The sequence below is a fragment of the Centruroides vittatus genome, unplaced genomic scaffold, assembly GCF_030686945.1.
Source record: "Centruroides vittatus isolate TY-2023 unplaced genomic scaffold, ASM3068694v2 contig_1507, whole genome shotgun sequence".
Taxonomy (NCBI): Eukaryota; Metazoa; Arthropoda; class Arachnida; order Scorpiones; family Buthidae; genus Centruroides; species Centruroides vittatus.
Genome location: NW_027120932.1, coordinates 67,730 through 93,136, shown reverse-complemented (window position 1 = coordinate 93,136; position 25,407 = coordinate 67,730). Strand labels below are relative to the sequence as shown.

The following is a 25,407-nucleotide window of genomic DNA, read 5'->3' as shown; positions in this document are numbered from 1 at the left end:
ATGGTTATCATTGTCAAAACACACATTGCTATGGACCAGTGCTATTCAAAGCGGTGGTCTGTGGAATAGTATCAGCCCATAAACCATTGGCTTTCAGTCTGCATAACATTTCCAGGAAAAGAAACATGCCATGAAATGATATCATGATTCCAAAAAAGAAAAAGAAAATAATAACTTTGTCATAAGACTACAGTATTTATTTTTAACTCTGCTCTGTGAGCACTAAGAGGCCTTTTTAGCAAGCCCATTATGAATTTGACCAGGCCCACAATGAAGTGGCCAACGATAAAGTATGGAACGACCTCCAAAATATTCCTGGAGTTTTTCTGCCCATATGAAACTGAGCAGTAGGCTGCTATCTTAGGCACTTGACCATCCAGCCAGCTATATGGCTGAAATATATGCATCTAAATACAGTGGAACCTCGCTTGACGAGCGTAATTCGTTCCAGAATCGTACTTGTAATACGAAACATTCGTTAAGTGAAACAGTTTTTCCCATATAAATTAATGTAAAATATGATAATACGTTCCATGCCGAAAAAAATACTCAAATATTTTATGTATAATGTTTATTCAAAGAAAATTATACAATATACATTGTTAAGGAGCATGAATCATCATTGTCTTTTCTTTTAGTGCGAAATGAACCAACCTGGAATGCAAATTTGATTTGCAGAAAAGAAAAAAGTCACAAATAATATGTCTGATAAACACACAAACGATATGCCAAATTCTTGGGCTATGTAAAGGCTATAATTAAACATTAGAAATTAATTAATTTGACTAGAAGTAGGCAGTTACGCTTCCATCTCATATTTAATGTAATAATTATAAATAAATAATTTTTAATTTAGACATTTCTAAAATTTAATTTGGAATTGGTCATTAAATTTAATACAAGATGGCAGCATAACTGCCTACCTCTAGTCAAATTAATTAATTTCTAATATTTAATTATAGCTTTTGCATAGCCCAAGAATTTGGCATATCGTTTGGTGTGTTTATTATATAACGGGCTATGGTTGTTGATGTTTATAAGTAATAAGTGTGAACACAAGTTTGGAAAAATGTGTGATCACTAGCAACACTAAGATGCTAGCGGAACAAGTGCTAAACACAGACTGATGGGGCATGCGCACAATCCAGGACTTCCCCTTTCCTGGTCACTTGTTATGCGAAACATCGCTCGTTAAGCGAGTAATTTTTTAACAATTTGTTTTGCTCATTATGCGAGGTTCCACTGTACAAAGTTACTATTAGTGAGCACCCTGGTATTCAAATATCAGGATGCAAACTAATACAATAACTATAATACAGTAATGTGGCAAAAATACTGTACTAAACTGTAGCAAATAGGAAAAAATCTTTCCAGCCTGTCATATCAACTAGTTTGAGAAGCACTGCCATACACTGCTATTCGTTTGCACTTATCACTAAATATTAAGTGTTTTTATATATGAAATTTTGTTACAACTGTCTTGAAGTTCAACTTTAAAAATGCATTTTAAAAACTAAGTTCTCCCTAAAATTCACACAAATTTAATTTTATTTTAAGTAAACTGATAACATTGAGTGGGATAAGTAAATAAAGCTGGATATTCACACAAGTGATTTCATTGCACAATTTGAACACTTGGCAAAAGTGTATCTAAGTCATGCACAACTGTACAATTTTGATACTCAAACTAAGGACAGAGATACTGTTTTATCATGTAGATCAGACAAGCCAATCAGCAATGAGTGATCATGATTAGATGGTTTGATGCCACAACAGAAGTTAATAGATAAAGTTATCAATTTTCATAAAATTTTTGACAAGGGGTGGAAAGTGGTGTCCATTATGACAGTTATGCCAGGAAGGAAAGCAAATAGCAGAATCATGTTTATTGTACACATATGGTATAATGGAGGAAGACGTGATTAAATCGACAGGTAATCTTGAGATACAGAGCACCCAGCATATTGTACCTTTTGTGCAAATTTCGCATTTATTGCATGCCACCTTCACGATGTAGCAACTTTAATGGCCAGCAGTGGCTTGGTGCAATAAAATTGCTAATGTTGATACCAACTCAAAACTATAATTAATAATTTATTGATTGAGGAGATGAGAAACTAAAAGGACATGTAAAACAATTAATAATGTATAACAAAGACTTATTATTTTAATTTAGTATTGTTTGCCTGATGCTTTTTGCAATACCATCTTTAACAATAGCTAGTGTACAATTGCAGAAATTTCAGCAATTTAAATTACCTACTACAGGCACATAATAATTAAAAGGATTAATGTTTAAAGCACTGGTTAAGACTAAAATGCCTATTTATCTAAAGATAACAACTATAACTGAAATACTGATTACATACAATAAGTTAAGTGATGTTTTTGTAAGTGTATTTTAACTTCTGATCTGCTCTATGGGTGCAGAGAGCCTTTTACATGCCCACAATGGGGCAGCTGCACAATGAAGAATGGAACCCAACATATTCAGTACAGACCACCTGAAAAATTCATGGGTTCCATATAGTAGCAGATTGATACTTTAACCATTTGGAGGTATTAACAGTAAGACCAAAAATGATTCTTAATCTTCCAGTGCAGTCAATTTCTTGATGTAATTTTTCTTTGCTCTGTATTTACTAGAAACTGACAACAGTTAAATTTCTTTCTTAACATAAACAGATGATAATGATATAAAAGCTACAGAACTTTTAAAATACAGAACATATATTAAAAATGTGTGAAAAACAGGTCTTTTTATATTCGTTTTAATGTTTAAATTCAGAAGCTGTTTACTTTTTCTTTAGTTAAAAATAATGTTCATTCATAGTAATGATTTATGCTTACTTTAACTGATGTTCTTTCCTTTGATTATGAAAAACAACTTACTTGCGAAGAGGTTTTACTCCTGAAGATGAATGTGGCAATAAATAGAAAGGAATCTTGTTAAATCTTGGCATATTTTTCTATATAAAAAATGCATTCATCAATTTTCTTTAAATTTCATCTTTCATTGTCTTATGATAATAAACACTTACCGCTACTACGACATCGGTAACCCAACTTGGTACAGTTTCGTGTAACAACAATTCTTCTGTTTCTCTCCCGGCATCACCCACAAGTAACCGTAATAATGTTCGGCCTCCAACCTCTCTAAGAAATATAATTTATATCATAAATAATATACATTTAACTATATTTTTAACAATATTTTTACATAATATACATAATAACAATATTTTTAGTTTATAAATATTAACTCAAATACAATTATGTACAGTACATGTAATTATGTTATGTAAAAGTTTTCTTATCATTTATATAAACCCCTCAAACCTGAAGTTATTAATACAAGCCAAACAATTGCCGCAACGCATCGGGCTGTTGGGCTACCCATTATGGAACTCGGCAACAGCTGGCTGAATGCCATAGTGATTATAAGGCCGAGGGCATAGGAGTTGGTGCTATGAGTAACTGTGAAAAGTTATATCTAAGTTTAAATACATGGTGTTTCAAATTAAACTTGACATTTCCCAGCTGGCTACAGCAAAAACTATTCATCAGTCATGAAATTTTGGGAATGTCTTAATGAGATGATGGGAATTTTTTCTTCAGCAAAAGTTCCAAAAACCACTGCCAGAGGGTTATATATTATAGCTTTGTAAGGAGTCGATTCTGACCCATTCCATTTTTTTTGGGGATTATTTTTAGTTCCTTATTCTATTTATTTTGGGGTGTTTTATTTCATTAAAGCTATAGTTCATTACTACTGCACCTCACCAGGCAAAGTTCAAAATTAACTCACCTTACTATGACGACTGCTGGCAGCAACTTATGACGTCATCAAATCCAGAAATGACATCTTGGGGGAGACTTCCACAGGAAGTTAAAAAAAATGATCTCTTACCCCAAATTGTCATCGGAAATGCAATAAAAAAATTATATAACTGCTTGTAAGGGAGATGACATGAATTAAAAAGACTGATTACTAGAATGACAGAAGTATTAATGAGTAAGTATGTAAATAGGGTTGAGTGGAGTGAGCATATGCTTGTAACATCACCCCAACCACACCATAAGAATGAGACGAATTAAAGAATCAAGCAAGGTGGAGCTAAGGATCGAGTGAAATAAACGAAAGGCTTTCCAGTTCCAGTGACAGAGTTTTGGTGACGGTTAGACAAATTAGTAAGATTCATTGTTTTTTTTTTCTATATATATATTTTTTTTGCTTGTCGGTTTTGTGGAGATAGTTGTAGCTTAATTTGTAAGTCCCCAATTATTGGGAAAGTTTTGTATATATGTTTTTGTTTTTTGATAAATTATCTTTATTTGCAAGTTATTCTCCAACATAATTTCTTGATTGTACATATTTGGGCTTTTACTAATAAAGAGATATTTTTTGCATTATGTATAGTAATTATTTCGGGTTTTGACATTAATAACAATTTGCACGGGCAATAAAATAAAGGAAAAAGTCCAGCCTAGCACTTTTGAACCCTTCGTTTATGTAATGCACTGTTAGAATATTATCCAGGCTTTTGATTCTATAGATAAGACATTACAACTTTATACAGAACATAACAATGAGCTACACAAGTTATCTGTCTAATGTGAACAAAATATGTTCAAAACATGGCGGCCACCATTGTCTGCTAACATCTGCAAGTATAAAATAGCAGGCTCAATGGTTACATGCAGTGTATGCCTTAAAATGTTACACACAGGCATGCTATGCTGTCCTTAAGGTCTGACAGCGATGTTATGGGATCACGGTAGACCAAAATTTTTAGATAGCTCCAGAGCCAAAAATCACATGGATTCAAGTCTGGGGATCTTGACGGCCAATATGCCACTATTTCAGCTTGAAAAGCACCTTTTAGCAGTGGTTTTTGAAACTAACATTTTTTGGTCTAGAAAAATTCCCAAACTTTCACAACTTTCTGATGAATAGTTTTTACTGTAGCCAGCTGGGAAATGTCAAGTTTAATTTACAACACCCTGTATGTCTGGAAATGGAAAATTGCTCAGAGGTCCAGGTAGTGTAACTGGCAATACATCCGCACAGTAAGCGGGAGTTGCAGGTTCAAATTGTGCTCCTAGCTGATTCTTTTCTTCCAGAATATTCTAAATTAAATAATAAATGATGATTATTAAATTTAATAAGAGATGGTGCCTAACACCTACCTCTAGTAACAAATTACTTAAAAAATTTAATTATTAACAGTAGCTTAAAATAGCCCGACACGTTACAGCAATCGTTTGGCTTCTTTTCTTATCAAATAACACTTAATATATTTGCAATTTATTTATTACCGAATAAAATATGAAATTTTCTTTGTATTACATGAAATTCAAATATTTACATTGAAAATTATAGTAAGGCTGGTTTACATAGTATAATTTTAGCCAACACTTTGTTGAATCCAAAAAGTCTGTCAACAAGATTGCCAACGTCTCAATGTTTATATGATATGTTGAAATATGACTTGCAAGTTGTTCTGAGCGTGTACAAGAGCTTTCACTTCTCTCAAGAGTGGTGAGAATGCAATCCAATACATGATTCTTATCTCATTATTGATAAGTTTGACAATACAACAATGAAGGAAAAATCTGAAACGGTTAAGACTAAGGTTACCAAGTTGCAAATTTGTAAAAAAAGAAGTAAATCGATGCACATTGCAGCTTTGAATGACAAAATGCTGGTGGTAGTTGTATTGTGTAAACTAGCCTTTACGTATTCATTATTATTGGATTATCCAGAAAGTTAATTACAATCAGATTTAAAATTACCATAATGCTGTTGAAGTATATATATCAACATCCTGAAGCTTGATGTATTGATACTAATCCAAACTCTCACTGTAATTAATCAGGTTATTATGCTAAAATTAATAATTAGAAAACAGGTAATTCGGTACTAGAGGTAGGTACATTAGGCACCGTCTCTTATCCAAATTAATAATTTTAATAATTTATTAAATAATTTGGAACATTCTTGAAGAAAAGAACTAGCCTGGAGCAGGACTTGAACCTGCAATCTCTGCTTAACCATGCAGTGTGCTTGCCAGTAATGCCATCTGGCCTGAGCAAGTCTTCACTTCCAGACATATTTTAATTTAGATATAACCATCCACATCTGGAAGCAAAGACTTGCTCGGGATCCAGATAGCATTACTGGCAAGCACACTGCACGGTTAAGCAGAGATTGCAGGTTCAAGTCCTGCTCCAGGCTAGTTCTTTTCTTCAAGAATGTTCCAAATTATTTAATAAATTATTATAATTATTAATTTGGATAAGAGATGGTACCTAATGTACCTACCTCTAGTACCAAATTACCTATTTTCTAATTATTAATTTTAGCATAATAATAACCTGATTAATTATGGCGAGAGCTTGGATTTGCTGATAAATTGGTTATTTTTTTAGAGTATTTTGTGTATAAGATTGTACAGCAAAAGGCAACTTTTGAGTAATTAATTAAATTAGTTTAAAAATAATACATAATTAAAATGAGAAAAAATAAAATGCATTTGCAATATATAATGCTATGGGATTTCTGGAAAGAAAATATTGTGGCCATCATAGCAAAAACATTTGCAAAGTTTCTGGAAAATAAATTGCCATAAAGGAATCAGTCATAAATAATTTACAATATCTGTCCAGTACAAGTTGACGTCTAAGCCAAACTCCTTTTGAAAGTTATGAGGTTTGTGTACTATTTTGATAGTAAAAACTGAACACATTTAGTTTAGATTGAAGACATTCTGAAGAATATGCTAGAACCAGAATATCATTTACACACAAAAAAAACAATCTACATAATCTTCTCAGAACAAAGAAATTCCCAAAATTCAGTTTTGTCAGAGGTAAACCAACAAATCAATCATTCATAAACAAATTAAATAGAATTTGACTCTGGTTCTCCTTGAGACAGCTCCTCTTTTCAGTTTTGATTCTGCTCTGTGAATACTAAAGACTTTCATTGAGGGTTCACCGATCACCACCAATCATACCTATTGTGGGTTCAAGCCATACCCAGAAAGAGAACAGCTGGGTGGCAAAGGATGAGATTCAATATATCCAGAACATTTCATTTTTAGTTCCTCATAAAAGATTGTTTCCTACCATTTTCCACCTTAAATAAATATAAATCTTCAATTTTTGTTTCAATTCATGTTAAGTGTTCAAAATAGTCTGCATTTAGTTAACTAATTTTTATTTTTGATGGCATTTCTTCAAGTTCATTTAAATCATATCTGTTCTCCAGAAATAACATTATCTGGAATTGAACTTGAAATTATTAGAAGAAAGATATGTTTCCAGCTGGAAGACTTCAAAGAAAGTTCTCTTATGAATGCATTTCATTTCAAAGGAGTGGAAAGACGTTTAAGATGTTGGTCTAGGATTGAATTCAATTCCATCAATTAACAGTGAAAAAGACTTATACAGTAAACATCTATATAATCAAAATATTTAACATAAAAGAAGATAAAATAATCCATTGTTTCCTTGATGTAGCTTTTAACACAGTAGCGAGGTCGAGGCCGAAGTTTTAAACGTGTACGTCGGACGTTCATCACCACCTTCCTGTAAGCCCAGAAGTTTGACAATGGCATTTGGAATGTCGAGCGTGATTCCACTGACTTTCCAAACACCATTGTCAAACTTCTAGGTTTACAGGAAGGTGGTGCTGAACGTCCGATGTACGTGTTTTCACATTTAAAAGTTCGGCCTCAACCTCGCTAGTATCAAGACTGGACAAAAAAGTTGAACCAGCACCAATGAAAGATGAGAAGCAATGTCCAAATTTTTTAAAATTTATATAGCATTGATGGAAAGTAAATTTTGATTAACTCCTTGTCAATAACACTAACATAATTAGTAATATTAAAATATTTACCCAAAAATAACAGGTATGTGTTCAGGAACATTAAAATATGAATTTCCAGGACGTTGTCTGTCTCCATTTACCATTGGTTCTTCACTACTAGGCCCAGCAACACCTAGGAAAAACTAATTAATATTTATACACTGTTAAGAGAAACTATTTAATTGATTTAAAAGACGTAAATTTACCATTCTCACTTTCTTCTTCATTTGCATATGATGCAGGCCAATGTTCCAACAATGCCTGAAGTAACAACCCTCCCAAATTTACTAAAAAAAAATAAAAAAACATTTTGTTATTACAAAATTTCCAAGTTGACATTACAGGTGATAGTTATTTTGCTACACTTACTTTTGGGATCTAGTCCGTCATTTGGACTTAAACCAAATTCTTTAGCCGAGACCCATGCTACAAAACAATCTGGTTCTTCTAAATGGATGCAGAGCATCTAATAATAAAGTATAATTTGTAAAATAGATTAATTTGTTAATCCATTGGAATATAATTAGAAATGTTTTCTACAGTTTTTGCATCAAACTAAGATGACTTCTATTTTACTAATATTAATTTTTTAATTTTAATGTCAAACACAGACATGTGCATTATTTTAGTGTATAGGTCTGTAATTTTAGTATATATAATAAAATTATTTTTGTTTAGTTATTCCAATTTTATTTTATTACTACTACTACACGCAGAAAATTAGCCATAAATGAAACTAATTAATTGTACAATGGTAGCTCATACTTAAAACCCTTCAATCAACTGTTAAATTCAACAAATATTCACTTCAGCATTCGAATGATGCTTCAAAGTTCGAATGAAGTGAAAAATGCACACAAAGCATAAACACAATCTGCTGTGTGCTGAAGTTGTCTCACACTCTTGTTCTTGCATTACCCTTTTATGTTTCCAGTGTTTTCATTGCTTTATTTTTGTTGTGTTTGCTTATATATATATATTGTATGCTCATATTATGTGTCATGTATACATATACTGTGTGTCATCAACTTTTAAGAATTTCTTCATTGACAGATTTTGGGATCTCCATATGTTTTGTATCCTTTACTTCTAAATTTCCCAAATAAAACTTTTTAAACTCTGCATCTTCCCCATACGCATTACTAATTTACTTTTACTGTTTGTTTGACATTATATCCTTTCTGAAACTCAAAACATAGAATGCTTTTTATTTGAAGGCATTTTAATCAAACAAAATGTGAAGTAAAAGGTTTAAATTAAGACTCTAAACAAAGTATACAATCTCGCTTTTGCAATAATGTCTTAAATTTCACAGCTGTTATAATTAAATCTCACATTTATCCATCCGTTTAGAAAGCTGCTAAAAATTAGCAAAACCTTTCTGTTCAACCCAATGTAACTTTCTCTTAAAATGCAATCTCATAACTGTGTGGATGCAACAAAGCACAAGAGGTAGGTTGTAATATCAATGGTTGAAATGAAAAAGGAAGTTATTGCCAAGCATGAAAGTGAACCTGGCATCCATGTTTACAATGCCAAAGTTGATGGTGTGTGATCAGTAAATGCAATTTTCATTTTTTATACAGTATTAACGTATTGTATTTATTGTTTTCATGTTTAATTTATTATTAGTGCATTTAACTGTGTTGTCTCTGCCTTAAGTTACATGTACTTGCTAAGTTTATCAAAATGGATATTGTTTAGGGTGTAGGAACGGATTAACTTGCTTTCCGTTATTTCTAATGAGAAAAACTGATTCGGACTTTGAACAATTTGGATTTCAAACAGCCTCCTGAAATGAATTAAATTTTAAGTATGAGGCACCACTGTATTTATTAATTTTTACATTTAATTTACATAATTGGGACAAGTTCATAAACACTTCAATTGAATTGTGGAGGTGGTTATTGAGAACAGTTTGCTAATGTGTGCTTAAATTTAAATTTATTGAATACTTTAAACTTTAAAATGGATTTCTACATTAGTTTAAAAAAATAAAGCAAAAATGTAATGTCATCTTTAGTTTCAATTAAATTTAATTCAAAAATTATTGTAATTATTAGTTAATATTAGTATAAGATAGCAATCTGCCTATCTTCAGAAAAAATTATTTTATGTTAATTACTAGCCAAACCATAGTCTGAATAATCCAGAAATTAATATGATCATTATGGAATGTATGGGCTTGGTTATTTATGTATATCTACAATAATTTGTTAACAGAAACGAAACAGTAAAAGCAATATTTAATACGTGAGATGTCAACTTTTAAACTGCATACTAGTCATTATCTCACTTTCAATAGCCACCCCATGGTAGGGTGGGTTATACAAAAATTTTATTTTTGTTCTTACAATTTTCTATAGGGTATATGTTGTCTGCACAAAATTACGGTAATAGTTTTAATTATTTTCAAATTGGTGTGTAAACATTATTATAATAAAATTTAAAGACATTTATGTATACACAACATTAAAATAAACCAAAATAAAGATTAGAAGCAATACAGAACAATAATGTCAAAAAATGTTAACAATAATACAGAATACTTCTTATGCCAGATATGTCAAGATGTTCTATATATAGTTCTCCATCATATATGCAAGAGGTCACGACCCAATTGCAAGGTCCCCAAGAACATACTGCTATTTCTCCCCCTGCTGCGGTGAATGTGCGCCTCCTCCTCCGTATAAATGTTAACAATTTTTTAAAGCATAAATATAAATTTTCATTCTTCTATCAATCAATCATTGAAAATATAAATTTTTAAGCCTTTATAAAACTTTAAAAAATTCTGCTTAAAAGAACAAAAGTAATTGTTTCCAACTCATTTTCATAAACTTTAATACTGTGAATGTATTAATTTCTTTTAATTTTATTAAAAACCTATTAAAACATGGTAAAACTTATGTACAGAGCCAATCACAATAAATAACTGCACTATGATAAGTAATTTATTACAATCAACTCTATGTGTATGCACCTCCTCATTTTCAACGTTGTCAGAGAAAACATCCTACTAACTCAGGCTTTCATAAACTAAGACAACTTTCACTTCCTATTAGCAAGGATTTATTGTATTTTCATGTGGTATTTAATATATGGGTGATTTAGAATGTATCAATAGGACTTAAATAGCTGCTTCTAAGGTATATTTGGAGGAAAATGTATCATATGAAGATGGATCTTAATGTTGGTATTTTAAGACAACTTTTCAAAAAGAAAAAGAAATAATTTAGTATGTGTTTTGAGAAGCTGTAAATATCAACATGTTTTTCAAAACAAGTTTACTAAACAAAGCAGCAGTGTAAAACTGGTTTTACAGAAAATACTGTATTTGCAAGATCCTCCTCAACCTTAATGCACTTTTCATCACATGTATGTATTGTACACATAGCAGAAAGGTGTAATTTTATAATTACTAATGAGATATCATGTATCTATTCTAATAAAATGCTGTTGTTCTTACATTTAAACTGAAATACCATTGAACATATGGGAATTTTTTCTCTAAATATATTACAGAATCAGCTTCTTAAGTCCTGTTGATACATTCTGAATCACCCTGTACAATTCAAGTCATCTTAGGATGTTACAAACAATTGATTAAAATTCAGTGGAATTATAATTTTAAGAAAAAAAAATTGCAATTTTCGTAATATCAAACTAAATTTAATATTGATTTTAATTAAAATGTTTAATTTTCATTATGCTAAATGATTCATAAAATTAAATAAAACGTGCCCAGCAAAAATTATATAAACAAAATCTAACACCTTATCTTCGCTGAGAAAGTTTAATTTTAAACTAACGTTTTCGGCTTATTCAATAAGCCATCTTCAGGTTTTAACTTTCGAACAAGAAACAATAAGTTTCTTGTTCGAAAGTTAAAACCTGAAGATGGCTTATTGAATAAGCCGAAAACGTTAGTTTAAAATTAAACTTTCTCAGCGAAGATAAGGTGTTAGATTTTGTTTATATGATTTCATAAAGTTTTGTTCAATTATATTTTACATAACTGCAACAAATGCAAAATTTTTGCTCATTTTTTTCTAAAATAATCCCCACGTATCAGGTTTAAATTAAATATCTATTTTCAAATTATCAAATTCTTACCCCCATTTTTAAGTCTACTGTAAACCAATTGGGAACATAAACCATTTTAAACCTTTTTTTGATTTCTGCTTCAAAATCGACTTGCCCTAAGTCTTCAACTTTACAAGCCTGTTTAATAAAAAAATAAATAAATATATTTTAACAACTCAGATAAATGTAAAGTAAAAAAAAATTTTTTTTAAATGTATTATTATTATTTTTTCCACACCTTTAGAACATCCCATAAAACAACATGATTCTCAGTATCTTTTGTTAGAATGTGCCGTTTGTCATTTAGAACGTGATAATGCCTGATACTAGGATTTCCTGAATAATTATTAAATTTTCTTTTAGTTAACTTAAGATACAAAAGTTAATAGTAATATGATTAATTAATATTTTAAAGGAACAAATAGGAATTGAAACTATGAAGTCTAAATTAAGAACAATGAATCCCCATAAAGCCAGCAATATTTTTTTCAATTATAAATTCTAGATGAACTTTTCACTGTAAACCAATTCATGATTTGTAAAATGCTATCTTTATTCATTAAAGCTTACAAGCTATTAGATAATTGCAATAATATGTAATTCAAGCTTCTACCACGTTTCTTTGGTTGTTAAATATGACACCACTCAAAGAACTGAATGTGATACCGTCAACATAAATATAGAACAAAATATTGAATTTGAAAGAACTAATATTCTATTAGTCCAAGACGGGTGTATAATCTATAATGTCAATTTGACGGGCATATTTTATTAATGTAACGTTAATAAATCTGTCAAAAGCGTTCATTTAATTTATTAAGGTTTGTTCTTGCTGGATTTTTTGGTTTCATTGTGTTCTTCAGTCATTATTTATATTATTGAATGTTGCTACTTTATGTAAATAATATAAATTGAAAATTTAAGCAATAACTGAAGAGTAGCAGAATACAAAATGGATATTCTTACAATGGTCTTGCAGCGTATAAGAAAGTTCATCTAGAATCCTTGAATCTAGAAACTAAATTAATCTAGAATTTATATTTTTTAAAAAAGAAGAAATAGCATGGTTCCAGTAAAACAAGCCAACAATATTTTCTTAAAATGATTCATATACAGTCATGTGCCACTTAATGCATTTATGACAGAGGTCATGTAAGATTATAATGAAGCTGATAAACTGGTAGCTCTCAGTATCTTTAGATATGTAAAGACTTACCATTGTGTTACATTGTTTCATGTATAACCTATATAAGTAGTTGACTACACCAGTGTTTTTCAACCTTTTTCATCACAAACTGGTAAAATTATGGATAATTTTATGTGGACAGAGTAATTATATGTGACTATGAATTATGCTTGTTTATTAAGAGTAAATATGCTTATCTAGAGTTACTGTATGTAACAAAATAAGTACAATAACTCTAGATTACTATTTAAATGTCACCTTAATCAACTGCTTCAGGATCAGTAGGGTGAAGCATTTTCTGCAGACTGGTGAAATTTTTTCATGGACTGTCACTGATCCATGAACTAATGGTTGAAAAACACTGGACAATACCATGTAAAGTTTGTCTAAGTACAATCTATGTTTGCTTGATGACATATATGAGTTGGACAAAATAATGTAAACACCAGTGATATTAAGCTGAATGTTTACTAACATGAGATTGGACCACCTTTTAATTGTATTACAGAAGTTGTCAAACATGGAATAAATAAATATTATGAATAGTGTCCAGAGAAATGTGTTCCCAATCTTTATGAAGAATGGACTCAAATTTCAAACATGTCTGTGGAGGAGGAAATCTGCTGTGCAGCTCAGCCTCCAAGATTCTCCACAATGGTTCAATGAGGTTAAGATAAAGTGATTGTGGAAGTTAAGGAATGTGTTGAGCTTCATCCTTATGTTCATCAAATGTAACTGGACGCATCTGGATATATGAAATGGTAATTTATTGTCTTGGAACACTATATCTCTGGTTGAAAACCATGGAATGAAGTTTATCACTCAAAAATTCAACATAATTTTGTGCCATGATCTTTTCTTGTGTCACACTAGGTCCCGGTGAATGCAAAGATATTGCTGCCCAAATATTAGAGTTGCAAGTGTTTACATAATTTTGTCCAATCCTTATATTTCTCAGGATGTATTTGGGTTACTGTGAAAGACTGAAAATAGAGAATGTCAAGATTCTCCAGTGAATGTCGACACATACGAGAGACCGTTGGTGAAAGACTGAATATTTGGTTATATTATTAACCCTAGATAACTAATCATTTGCCCACACGAAGACACACCTCCGCTCAAAAGTGAGTTCACAAACTTCCCCATGCCCTTTGCCGGTCATTCTTTTTTTTACTTTATTAATTTGAATAAACAGTGCAGTGTGTGATGCAATTGTGTTCACATGTCAATTAGAAATTGACTTACGGCCATCCTGTTATCCGCTTGATGAAAGTTTAGTTACTACATAACTTTGTTGCAAAGGTATGTACATTACATTTCTTTTTATTTTGATTGTTTTATAGATTAATACAGAATGTTTTTTTTATATTCAGGATAAATTATGTCTATTTGAATATATGTCTGATGAAATAATTGAAGACTGGCGATATAATGTGTACTTTTGATACAATGATCGTCTTTTTTTCGTTTTTGTCATATATATTTTTATTATTCTCATATCCTATATTTTTTATTTTTAGATGGATTTGAGGAGACAAGAGGAGCAGATAAGGCAATGGATTAATTCAGAAACAGAAGGCGAGTATGGGGAGGAATCTGACAACTCATTTTCGGAAGTTGAGGATAATTTAGAGGAGGAAATACACTGGCACACTAGCAGCGAATCTGATTCTCTGAGTAGTTCCTCAGAGTCTGACGATGATCGCATATGACCTAGTAAGAAGCAAAGAACTCAAATAATAGAATCAGATGACTCTCAAGGTGAGGATATTGGCGTAAATAAGATTCAAAACTCAAATACTCATAATAGCAGTCCACATGTTCTCCAGCCAACTACCCGATTTCTGTATGGAAAAAATAAACATAAGTGGTTGTCTACACCTAGGTCGTTAGAACCTAGAACAACATTAGAAAGGAAAAAATCCAATTTCTCGGCAAGATTTCTTTATGAAGATGGGAGACCAACTCATGGAGCCCTGGCTACGACAGCGTATATAGATGATAAATTTGAGGAATTATATCAGAACCACGATACAAAATATTCTAGATGATGTGCCCAGTGTAGAAGCTCCTACTCATTCTGCGTCGAATCCATGTAAGATATGTGATTTATGTCCATCGAAAGCTTGACGAATGACAAAACACAGTTGCGTGAAATGCAAAAATGCAATTTGCGGCCCCCATAATGTGGACATAAGTAGCAACTGTGTGTAATTTTATTTCCTAAATATTTTGTTCTTATTTAGTTCCTACTTACCCATACTATTGTGCCATGTAACAAATTACTGTTTTTATTGAACAATTTTTTTGATATTAACGTTTTTTAATGCAAAGTCCGCTTGACAAATGTGTAGTTATAATGTAACTGAGAATTAAGTTTAGTTATCTAGGGTTAATGTTACGTTAGGTTAGATTAGGTAAAAAAGGTCCCTCAGAGAAGCAGATGCAACTAATTCGAGAAGTGGAAGGCAAGGCTATACATGCTGTAATTACAACAAAAATTGTTCCATGACTAAATGCTAGGAACAATATTTTTATTCAACATTCTATCAGTGCATGCTGAATGTCAGTGTAAATGAGAAATAATGATATTTAGCAAATATTTCATACATACACAAAACGACTGTGTGAATGCTGACATTCACCGAAGAAAGTCGACATTCGCCAGATTTCAGTTGTTCACAGTAACATTGCATTGTTAAACATTGTTAATTAACAGTGCCACATCCCTGTATAGCATATATAAAACCAAATTCCAAACATTTATTCAGATAAGTGTCTTCAAGAACAAACACAAAATTTGAATTTAACTCAAATTCAAACTGAAATCAGATTTAATCTAGAAAACATTCATCAGAATAAAATTAAAGTGCTTGAAATCTGGTTTTATATATATTCTTTATGAATTATTTCAAGAAAATACTAGTAATCTCATAGAATTTATTGTCCTTATTATATAATATGATGAGTTAATTTTGAATATATTTCTGGTTTTATTTAAAATACAAATTTCTTAGTGTTTCTAAATAACAAACATATAAAGATAATATAAAATATTTTATTTCATTTAAATATAAAATCAAACGTCATTATGAACTACATCATATCATTTTCTATAATATATTATTTTTTGTGTTTATTTACCTCTAATAACTACATCTGGATGCTGAATGAGAGGAGGTAAAGCATCAGTGTCATAGTCGTCATATTGAGAGCTTCGATTATTAATTGGCTGTAAGAAATTTTACCTTAGAATATCTGTATTTAATAAAATTTATAGCCTAAAACTATATAACATACCCAATTTTTTATGCAAGAATCTGTAGTTGCAACCCACAGAGAAGAATGATCGGGTGTTAAAATCATCTGCAAAATAATTAAATAAATCATTACTATTCATAAAAATCAATTAAGTTATATTTATGATAATATAATTTTAACATACAATAATAGAAATATTAAAAAATATATTTCCACCTTTAATACTGGTGCAGTTTCTTCACATATTAGAATTCTATTTTCAGAATTCCGTAGATCTGTCATGAAAATCTTCCTATCTCTTCCACCAGAAAAAACAGTTGTGAAATTCTCATTTGCCTTTATGTGAAAAAAATAAAAATAAAAATAAACATTAAAATCTCTTATTTATTTTACATTAATTTAATTTATTTTAAAATATTTTCTAAATAAATTATATGCAAATTTGAAAAATGTTTACTAGTTAAAGGAATTTGAAACTCCTCTTCTCAAACAAAATTATTTTTATTCTAAAACTAATTGTTTTTGTAACTCACTAAAGAATAATACGGTATCTATAATGTTAAAGAATAGATAAAAATGTTTTTATAACAAAACAATACAATTTACAATTAAGATTAATCACCATTACTTCATGTGTACATGGTCAAAATGTTGATATAACACCCTTCCTATATAGCACTAATTAATACCTGTGTATGGATCTTCCTCATTATATTAAAGAGAACCATTTAATCTTGTTAATTCTAAAGCTGGAAGTATCTTCTAAATCAGGGGTGGCCAACTTTTGTGCACATAAGATCTACTTTTTATCGTAAAAATGTGTCGCGATCAACTTGTTGTCATAGGCATAGTCTAAGTGGGGAGGGGGAAGTGTGAAATACATACTATGTTTATACACTGTTTCAGTACGAAGTGCACTCACTGCTTATGAGTCGAGTCATAACTGCATGCATACAGTTGCATTCGGTTACAAATATAATACATTAAGTCAAGACATCGCTAGCGATCGACCAAAATTGGCTTGGCGATCGACCGATCGATCGCGATCGACTTGTTGGCCCCCGTTCTAAATGTTAAAATTCACACCTTCCTCTCCCATTCCAGCAATTCACTGATTAAAACGAAATGAGATTAAATTTTAATCTCATTTCGTCTTTAATCAGTGAATTGCTGAAAAGTGAGGTGTGACTTTTAGCATTTAGAACCATTTATTGTATTTGTGAAATACTGAATGTGTGGTTTTTGCATTGTAATGACACTGTTATCACCAAATCATATGACATTCAAATTCTCAAATGAAGTGTAGACTGTATTACTACATACAATTACTTTTCTCTGAGGTTCATCAGTTAGCATTACAATTCATTTACTGTCAATTTCAGAGGTAAACAAATGATGCAATTCAAATTTTGGCAGTACATTCCTCAAAGTTGCTAATTTTAAAAAATATTTATAGTATCAAAACCATTTTTTTTTTAATATTTTGTCTTTTTATTTTTAATAATGTTTATTACAGAAATGTTAATGAATAATTACGGCATTACTACATTGACACAGTAGGACAGTGCTCTAATAAGCCAAAACAAGCTGGCAAACACAAGAGCATGCTCTTATTTGAGCAGAAACAGTATGGCATAATATTGCAGGTAACTGTAGGATTCAAATTTATTTTTATTGGTGTTTTGTTCAAGTATTTGTTGACAGTAATCCTTAATTCTCTAGTTTCATATAATTTAAAAACAAAATTTTTTTTGTATATGAATTATATTCAAAAGGTGCATTATGAATTAACTTTACTGTTATAAAGTTAATTCATAATGCACCTTTCAATGCATATAATTATCATTTATATGAGATTACTGTTTTCAAATATTCAAACTATATTTACTTGAAGTGCCCAGACTCCTTCTTCATGTACTCTTATGGTAGCCACACATCTTTGCTGTCCTAAGGACCATAACCTTATAGTTCCATCAGAACTCCCCGAAAGACACTTAAAAGATAAAAATTCTAAATTATTATCATTAAAATTTAACATTTTGCCATTAAATATAATCAACATGTAACAATATATAATATATAACAAAAGTATAACATTTGAATGAATATAATAAAAATATGGTAAAATTAATTATTACTGTTTATTCGTATATTATTTACGAACATTATATGAAATAACATAACAATACGAATGTTGAATAGTATAGCGTAAAAACTAATAATTGAGCAAGAGTAAAACTAAAAATATTAACATCCTGCATCAATGAATTTAAATATTTATAAGAAATTAGAAAGTGTTACCTTACACTGAGAAAACAGCAAACAGCAGATATGAGTAAACCTGATAAACTGACCATTTAATTAATATCCAGCATTTAATTTTAGCACATTTTCCGGCTAATTTAATTAGCCATCATCAGGTCATACATATATTAACTACCAACCTTGATAATAGTTAATTAAATTATCTGAAAACATTTGTTCATGCTAAGATTAAATGCTGAATATTAAAGATGTAGTTTCTCAAGTTAACTTCGTCTTTCATTAGATATACCTTAAACCAGAGTAAATGAGTGCATTCACCCTTGTAACCTTGTAATTAAAAATTTTTTTTTGAATGAAATATGTTTTTAATTTTGTTTGTATGTTATATTTTAAGATAAAACTTAATAAATTGAATTGAATTTTATGAATCTAATTTTAGTTTTTATTTTCATATTAGTTTAATGTAGAACAATTAATTATATCACTAAAAGAGTGTTACAATTAGATAAACATCAATGCTTACTAAATATTATATCAAAAATTCTGAGATAGAGCTAAAATAAATTACATTAATTAATAATTTGCAAGGTTAGGCTACAGATAGGTGTGTTGCCACCCAGTAGAAAGCAGTCATTTCTCTTACCTTGATGGAAATTTAATTATTTAAATTTCCATCAAGGTAAGAGAAATGATGGCTTTAATTATTTTAATTCATTTATTTAATGACTGAAAATTTCTTCCAATTTCATTTTATTTCTCAATTTATACAAATAATTATACTTTAAGAAATTACATCTTTTTTTATTTCATTAATATTCTAATTAAATTAAATGTCTGTTATCAAAAACTAACCTGTGATCCATCCCTGTTCAAAATAAGAGCCTTTACATTATCAGTATGACCTTTTAGTTTCATAAGTTTTTGACACGTTCGGGGATCCCACACTCTTACAACTTTTTCAGTTGAACCTGAAACTATGACAGACCCAGAAGGATTCATAGCAAGACTGTATATGCTATCTTTATTACCCATTAATGAGGAAGCTGTTACAAATATATTAACATACATATATTCTTTAATAATAAAAATTTACATTAGTCAATCATCAGAAAATTTAGATGCTTACTTGTTACAGTGTTATTAGAAGCTGTTAATGCTGTCAAAGTATTTACATCCCAGAGAAAAATAGCACGATCTAAACCAGCAGATGCTACTTGTTCCCTATCTTTGGCATATGCTAAAGCTTTTACATAATCCTTTGTAAAGAAAAATAAAATTAAGTAGATTTTCCTAATGGTAAAATTATGTACAAAAATATTCTAGAAACTTACTTTGTGTGTTCTTAATGTTGACATGCAAAATCCTTTATGTGCATTCCATACTTTGACTGTGGTATCACTAGAAGCTGAAATTACTTTAAAAAAATATATAACTTATTACATTTGTATGAAAATTTTAATGAACAAATATAAATATATAAAACTTACAATTTTTTCCACCACAACAAAGAACAATATCATTTACCCAATCAGTATGGTGTTCCATAGACTGTAGATATGGTTCCTATAGTAAGAAAATAAATATTTAAGCATTACAAAATACTAAATCATAGCAATAGGAAAATATATCTTTAAAATAATTCATTCTTTATACGGATATATATAAGCAAAAATTATACAAATAATTCTAAAGTAAACATAATATCCAGAGAAATGAGAGCTATGACTATCTGAGCTAGTTTTAATATATTGTATGCATACAAATTCATATAATATACTGGGTGTTCTCCCTTTAAATGTCTCTAATTTTAAACTATTCTGTAAAACCAATTTGTTCAATACATGAATGAATGTGTTACAGAATGTTGGTAAATACTCCAAGTTGTGCATGAAAGTTCATGCTTGAAAGGGCTGCTGCGGCAGAATAGTGGTGATCCGGATCTCCAAGCCGGCCTATTAGGATTAACACTGTTAATGGCATCTGCAATTCTTATACGCAAGACTCTTATGTCTGACACTTTTGTAGCATACATACGATCCTTGACATCACCACAAAGGAAAAAATTCAAAGGAATGATGTCAGACAATTGGTGGAACAAGAAACGAGACCCTGTAATTTAGACCATGTTGCAGCGGCAGCTTTCAAGTGTACGCGCATTAAACTTTGAGTATTGACAAACAATCTCCGACACATTTTACTCACATATCCGAACAAATAAGTTTTACAGAACAGTTTAAAACTAGGTACATTCAAGGGAAACACCTTTTAAACTAAGGAAAACATATTTTAGTTCTTTAAATTTTGATGACAAGAATACTAGTTGTTACCATTTTTCTGTAATTAAGAAACAATATTGTTGTATAATAAAAAAATTATAATATGATTCATTAAACTAAATTTTTAATTCAGTTTCTTATAACATATACTAACAGAAAAATATTGTCATTTATTTTAAATTTTAATTAGGATTGTATCAATATGTTATCAACGTATTAAATAAATACACACCAATAATAAGTGAAATAGAAGAATTAAAATGTGAAAGGAACTAAATTTAATACATATTTCCTGTGAAAGTAAAACTTTAAACCGATGTTTTATTGTAATGTATTCGTACAGACTCCACATCTGAACCAAGTTTTTGGGATATTAAATAAATTTGTTACTTTAATGAATCATTAATTAAGAATATATCGTGCACATTCTCTCGCAAGCCTGACCAATTAGATTTATGGAAAATGCCCATCTTGAAAGACTTTATTGGGTCAAAGCAGCTCATAATAAAGAATGCCTTTATGACTGCACTAAACATATAACATTATCTTTTTTGGATTAATTGAACTTTTTGTATTGCTAAGATATCTCTTCATGATGTATATTAAAGCTTTTTCTTATAACATTAGAAAATAAGCCAATTCTTGTCTTCAGTTATCAGCAGTATAAAATCATTTTATTTTTTAATGTGGCTAAAGTGAAGTGTACTTAATTAATGATTCAATATATTTCAGTATGATAGAAGTGTGATATTTACAAATTGCATTTGTTCACAAATCTCTGAGTTTCCAAACCGTATTTTTTCCTCTTTTTATTTAGCATTACTCAATCAACAACACACAATCCTGTGAAAAAGCAAAAAAAGGTTTATTAAACTAAAAAAAACTAATGTTTTCAGTAATATTTAACAATCTTCATTGGGTTAATGTTCCCAAAAATCAAACATTTTCATATACTAATGAAAACAGAACAAGAATACGTGAATGATAAACACAGTTCACATATAAAAAATTCTAGGACATGCACAAAAACCAAAAGACAAAAAATAATAATAAAATGTAAGTTGCATTATGTTGTGTAGACCTCAAACCAGGATTTCCAAGCATTCCAATGCATGTTTAGGTCATTATAATTGATGGAGTTCCCCTTATGCATTGATTTATGGATTTCGAGGACCTTGATGTGCTTGTTTCTGACAAGCTTGGTGACTTTAGCTTCTTAATGAACCTTGACCAAATCATTCAAGATGTAAGCAGCCAGGGATGAAGAGGGGACTGACTTCTTAATGGCATACTTATGTTCCTTTAACAGTAAAGTTGTTTAGGATTGCACGGTGGCTCCAACATATACCAAGTCTTGCGATACCCTGTCATTCGTGATGGGTACAATGTAGACACTCAAAATTCACAAATCCACTGGGTCTTTGTCATTCTGCAGGAGTTTACAATTTGCAACTACTTTACAAATTATTTAGCACTGCTGCAATTCTTAAAACTGCTAAATGTTTGTCTTTTGATTTAATCACTATTAACTTTCATTGGTATTCATGCTCATAGTACATTACTAATGTTAAAATTGTCTTTGTAAAATCTTGAAAACCATTTACGATGAATTCTTTGTAAACAATCTCTTTTCTATTAATTACAATTTTTTTTTTTTGCCACAGTGATTACATTATTTCTTTCTAGAATTTATATAATATTGTAAGTCTCAAAACTCCCTTACTTTCATTAACATGACTTTCTTTAAACTAAGTTCATTTGCTCAAGAATTGCTTCTCTCTCTACAATATACTGTAGCATATTTTTTACAAATTTATAACAATATAACTGCCAACAAACCTGCTTGAACTTTCCTGGCAACTGAATATTCTATATTTAACTGAAGAAAGATAGAATTTCTTGCCATAAAATTAAATATTATGTTTAGAAGCGATGGAACTTGCATAATGAAAAATAATAGCAAGTTAATAAATCACACGTAAAGTCTAATACTTATTAACTTTAATAATGACATTTTAAGCTTCTTAAAAATCTAAAAGCATTTAAGATGTAAATAAACTTAGTTTCTACACACAGTTATATTTTAAAATTTAATTTAAAGAAATCATCTAAATTTATTATAGTATATAAACTTGTTAAATATTGTCTATATCATGTAAATTGTTATTGGAATATAGAATCTAACAAAACTTTGGTATAAATGTTATTGTGGATGGAAAGAAAATGTGTTTTATAAGAATTATATTTAAAAAAATGAAAGTAAAGACATAAATTACTATTATTAATACCTTATTATTCCGAACATTCCATATACGAATAATTGAATCTCTGCCAGCAGAGTACAATCTGTTTAAATAAGTATCAAACTGAAGGGAATTAATACCAGATTTATGATATTTTTCAACTTCGTCACGGATCATAAATGACACCTAAATAAATATAAAAATGCACAAAATCAATAATAATGCATTATAAAATTACTCAAATTATATTATTATTTTAATTTTCAAAAAACGCATAACAAGTCAGTATATTTTTATAATCGATTTTGTATAAAACCGTAAAATAGATTAACAAAATCAATAATTATATTAAAAATTATACAAACTGTTCATTAATGACTGGCACAAAATTTTTAAATTATTCTACATCTACTTAATAAAAAAAAAACCTATACTTTAATATCCGTATAAAAGAAGCTGATACAATAATTGTTACCATATTAAAAAATACTTATCAACTGCTTATAACTTATTACTTTATTCACTGATTGACCGGCTGACCTACTTATAGAACATGCATTATATAAGCTTTTTAATGCTACTTGTACTACATGGAAATATATATAATGATTTTATAAGCACTACAGAATGATATTTTGAAAAATAATAAGTTTGCTAATGACACTTTTGATATGATATGCTCTTACTCTTTCTTTGTTGCACTGTTTTCTCGATATATACATATATTATTATTATTAATACAGCCAAAATTAAATAACAATCTACGACAACTTATAAAACCTATATTATATGCAGCAATTACCTGGGTTTAAATATAATAAGATTGTTATCGAAAAATAATATTTACTAATTTCTTATAAGAACTAATTAGTCCGAAACAATGCTTGCCATGTTAGACAAGGCAAGCATTGATTTGAACTAATTAGTTAATATAGACAATTTGGTAAATTAAGTATCACAATACACTTCCACGATTGATTATTTGAAAAGTAATATGTTAAAATTTATCAAAGATAAATAAAATAGAATGATATTTCTGAATAAGTTTGACATAATGCAAAAAAGATCATTTCATGCCAACCAAACTTCATTGCCAAAGCATTCTGATCATCATTGGTGCTAATATTTCGAATCAAAAATGCTTAAATAAAGTAATGAAAACTCCACAAATAGTGTTTAGCAAACACTATTAGTTTATGGAATTTTAATTCCTTGTGTACTGGTAAATTTCATTAAAAATCTGAATAATGCGATCAATAATTAATTATGATGATATTTTTTTGTTTGTTTGAAGATTTTTCGAAGAAGAGGATGAGGATGAGGAAGATGATTCCATTTTGTATTAACTCAAAAGTTCTTAAAAGAAGTTACTATTATAATATACTGGTTATAATAACCATTTAAACTTATTATGTTTAGCATTGATTTTTAGGGGAGAAAAAAAATGCTATTCTAAAACTAGCATATTTTTATTCCCAGTAAGTGGAGTTTTATAAATTTAATCACAGTAATTTTTAAAAAATTTAATGTGGAAACAACCACAATTAACTTAGAACCAGATATAATATAAAATAACAACACAAAAATCACTAAAATCCAGCAAAATTCACTTTAATATGGTAAAACAATAATAATTTGGACCTGTTATTTACATATGTCTAATGCCCACTGTATAATATTTAGTAAGAAAGATACTACAATGAAAAATTACATTGCTTAATATATTTTTTAATACTAATATTAATTGATATCTAATTTAATACATACAGTGTAGACCTCTTTTTGGAAAACTATCATAGAGTAGTTATATACAAAGAAATATACTATTTGTTTGAATTGTATAATATTGCCAACAATGATATGGCTTTTAAATATACACACGATTATGACAGTAAAACTTATTCCACTGGCAAAACTGGAAGGTCAAATAGCAAGCTTTTATTAGGTGAAATTTACTTTGTATGATTTCTATACTTAAATAATTAATACTGGGATAAAATTAAACCTGATATAAATAAATCTAAAGTACAAACTATTTTAAATTCACATAACAATAACTACGTATTTGTAAATAGAAGAAACACAAAGTTTTATTCTTTTTACACCAAAGAAACAAAATCACACAGTGGGATCAACTTTCTTTTGTAGGCTCTTCTCTAAATATTTAAAATGGCTAAAACAGTCCTATAGTATCGGCATGAAGTTTTAAATTTA

General features: G+C 29.6%; 1 protein-coding gene across 1 annotated transcript in view; it reads right to left on the bottom strand.

Moving 5' to 3' along the window:
- Nucleotides 1–25,407, bottom strand: part of LOC136968705 (WD repeat-containing protein 48) — a 55,140-nt gene that overhangs the window by 3,444 nt on the left and 26,289 nt on the right. The window contains exons 2-17 of the mRNA XM_067262714.1: nucleotides 23,239–23,379; nucleotides 20,162–20,237; nucleotides 20,006–20,088; nucleotides 19,801–19,930; nucleotides 19,527–19,717; nucleotides 18,298–18,402; nucleotides 16,626–16,745; nucleotides 16,449–16,514; nucleotides 16,293–16,380; nucleotides 12,201–12,298; nucleotides 11,993–12,100; nucleotides 8,246–8,342; nucleotides 8,083–8,163; nucleotides 7,907–8,009; nucleotides 3,042–3,156; nucleotides 2,893–2,969 (exon numbers count right to left, since the gene is read on the bottom strand). Of these exons, the coding sequence (XP_067118815.1) occupies nucleotides 2,893–2,969; nucleotides 3,042–3,156; nucleotides 7,907–8,009; nucleotides 8,083–8,163; nucleotides 8,246–8,342; nucleotides 11,993–12,100; nucleotides 12,201–12,298; nucleotides 16,293–16,380; nucleotides 16,449–16,514; nucleotides 16,626–16,745; nucleotides 18,298–18,402; nucleotides 19,527–19,717; nucleotides 19,801–19,930; nucleotides 20,006–20,088; nucleotides 20,162–20,237; nucleotides 23,239–23,379 (1,679 nt within the window). The remainder of the gene's footprint in view (nucleotides 1–2,892; nucleotides 2,970–3,041; nucleotides 3,157–7,906; nucleotides 8,010–8,082; nucleotides 8,164–8,245; nucleotides 8,343–11,992; nucleotides 12,101–12,200; nucleotides 12,299–16,292; nucleotides 16,381–16,448; nucleotides 16,515–16,625; nucleotides 16,746–18,297; nucleotides 18,403–19,526; nucleotides 19,718–19,800; nucleotides 19,931–20,005; nucleotides 20,089–20,161; nucleotides 20,238–23,238; nucleotides 23,380–25,407) is intronic.